Source organism: Aplysia californica, unplaced genomic scaffold, assembly GCF_000002075.1.
Source record: "Aplysia californica isolate F4 #8 unplaced genomic scaffold, AplCal3.0 scaffold01356, whole genome shotgun sequence".
In the NCBI taxonomy this organism is placed as follows: Eukaryota; Metazoa; Mollusca; class Gastropoda; order Aplysiida; family Aplysiidae; genus Aplysia; species Aplysia californica.
The window spans coordinates 42186-44370 of NW_004798626.1; the positions used below are offsets into that span (position 1 = coordinate 42186).

The 2185-nt window shown below is 45.3% G+C and overlaps 1 protein-coding gene across 1 annotated transcript in view; it reads right to left on the reverse strand.

Moving 5' to 3' along the window:
- LOC101852981 (cilia- and flagella-associated protein 54) overlaps nt 1–2185 on the reverse strand; it is a gene marked incomplete at its 3' end in the record, with an annotated part of 64122 nt that overhangs the window by 7676 nt on the left and 54261 nt on the right. Inside the window, 2 exon segments of the mRNA XM_035973523.1 lie at nt 529–714; nt 1490–1642. Of these exon segments, the coding sequence (XP_035829416.1) occupies nt 529–714; nt 1490–1642 (339 nt within the window).

The following is a 2185-nucleotide window of genomic DNA, read 5'->3' on the forward strand; positions in this document are numbered from 1 at the left end:
CTCTCTCTCCTCTCTCTCTCTCTCTCTCTCTCTGTACCCACTCACCAATGGTCTTCTCATATGAGCTGAGCACGGTGGCTAGCTGAGACTTGGGTATGGGGGACACCTGTACCTCGTCCACACTACAGAACATCTATCTCTCTCTCTCCTCTCTCTCTCTCTCTCTCTCTCTGTACCCACTCACCAATGGTCTTCTCATAAGAGCTGAGCACGGTGGCTAGCTGAGACTTGGGTATGGGGGACATCTGTACCTCGTCCACACTACAGAACATCTCTCTCTCTTCTCTCTCTCTCTCTCTGTTTCTCTCCCTCTCTCTCTGTTTCTCTCCCTCTCTCTCTCTCTCTCTGTTTCTCTCCCTCTCTCTCTCTCTCTCTCTGTACCCACTCACCAATAGTCTTCTCATAAGAGCTGAGCACGGTGGCTAGCTGAGACTTGGGTATGGGGGACACCTGTACCTCGTCCACACTACAGAACATCTATCTCTCTCTCTCCTCTCTCTCTCTCTCTCTCTCTCTGTACCCACTCACCAATGGTCTTCTCATAAGAGCTGAGCACGGTGGCTAGCTGAGACTTGGGTATGGGGGACACCTGTACCTCGTCCACACTACAGAACTCGCTGCTCATCTTGTTGGGGGGCATGGTGGGCTGTGGCTGACTGGTGGACTCCTGGAAGTCTACGTGGGTCATCTCACGCATACCCATGCTCTCAGACACTGCCAGAAATATATGTATATTTATATTTTTATATATATATGTCTATATGATATGTCTCTATAATAAGGAAGAGTGAGGGAAGAAGGGGTGAAGCTGGGGCAGGCTGGTGAACTCCTGGAAGTCTATGTGGGTTATACGGGCAGCCCACTACGGACGGGATCGGCCGATCGAGGCGATCGCTCGACTTGATCGCCTCAAAAACAAACATGTTTGTTTTCAGTTTCAGGCGATCGAGTTGGGCGATCGGCCCGATCCAGCTGTAGTGGGCACCCCATATTATCTCTCGCATACCCATACCCTCAGACACTGGGTACAAAAGACAGATACAATGTATATATATTTATATATATATACACATGTAATATAGACAGGGTGTGGAGTATGGGGGGAAAGGGTGAGGTGGAGTGGAGGTTGGGGGAGAGGTGGGGTAGATGTGGATTAGGTGGGGGGGGGGCACAAAGAATAATCATACAGAAAATCAGCTCACCACTATGGTGTTGGTAGTTTGTATACATTCACATTTGGAGTGAAATAGAAATCTAAATACCCACACAAACGTAAACAGAACCCCCTTCATTCCCCCTACACACAAACAGACAGACAGACAGACAGACAGACACATAGACAGACAGACAAACACACAGACAGACAGACAGACAGACAGACAGACAGACAGACAGACAGATAAACACATAGACAGACAGACAGACAGACAGATAGACAGACAGACAAGCAAACACACACACACACACACACACACACACACACACTGACCATTCTGCTGACCAGCCAGATACAGACACAACAGTTTGCGGCTGTGGTGCAGGGCCCTGGCTGTGTACTGGGACTGGTCCAGAGTCTCCCTCAAGGCCTTCAGACTCTCAAACACGTCCAGTGGCACGGCAGACAGACGGAATGCGTCTTCCTCTGGAAGGATAAGATCAGACAACGTATGCAATATGATAGAAGAAAATATCAGTTTTAGGAAGAGTTTTACGGCACTTGCAACATAATAAGGTCATATAAGTGACGAAAGTTAGGGGTGTTACCAGAGAGTAACAAACACAAAAAAGAAGGAGAGGAGATACAGATGATAGATTTTTTATAGGAAAAAAGGAGCAAACCACAGCAGAGCACTACCTGCCAACCCTCCACAGAAAATATTAAGGCAAAAAAATAATAAGTTCAGATATAAGGTGAGGTAAGACAAGATAAAGTCAAAAAAAGAAAAAGATCAGATCAGACAGGAATACAATATAACAACAGACAAGATTAGGGTAAGAAAAGATAAGTTTAAATATAAGGTGAGGTATGATAAGATAAATTAAAAGAAAGATAAGACAAGGTATGCAATTTAAGATAAGATGAAGGTAAGAAAAGAAAAAAATATTGAATATAAGTATGTGTTTTACGCCCCCATTGAAACAATTTAGTTTGTGTATGTGTGTGTGTAAGTGTGTGTGTGTGTGT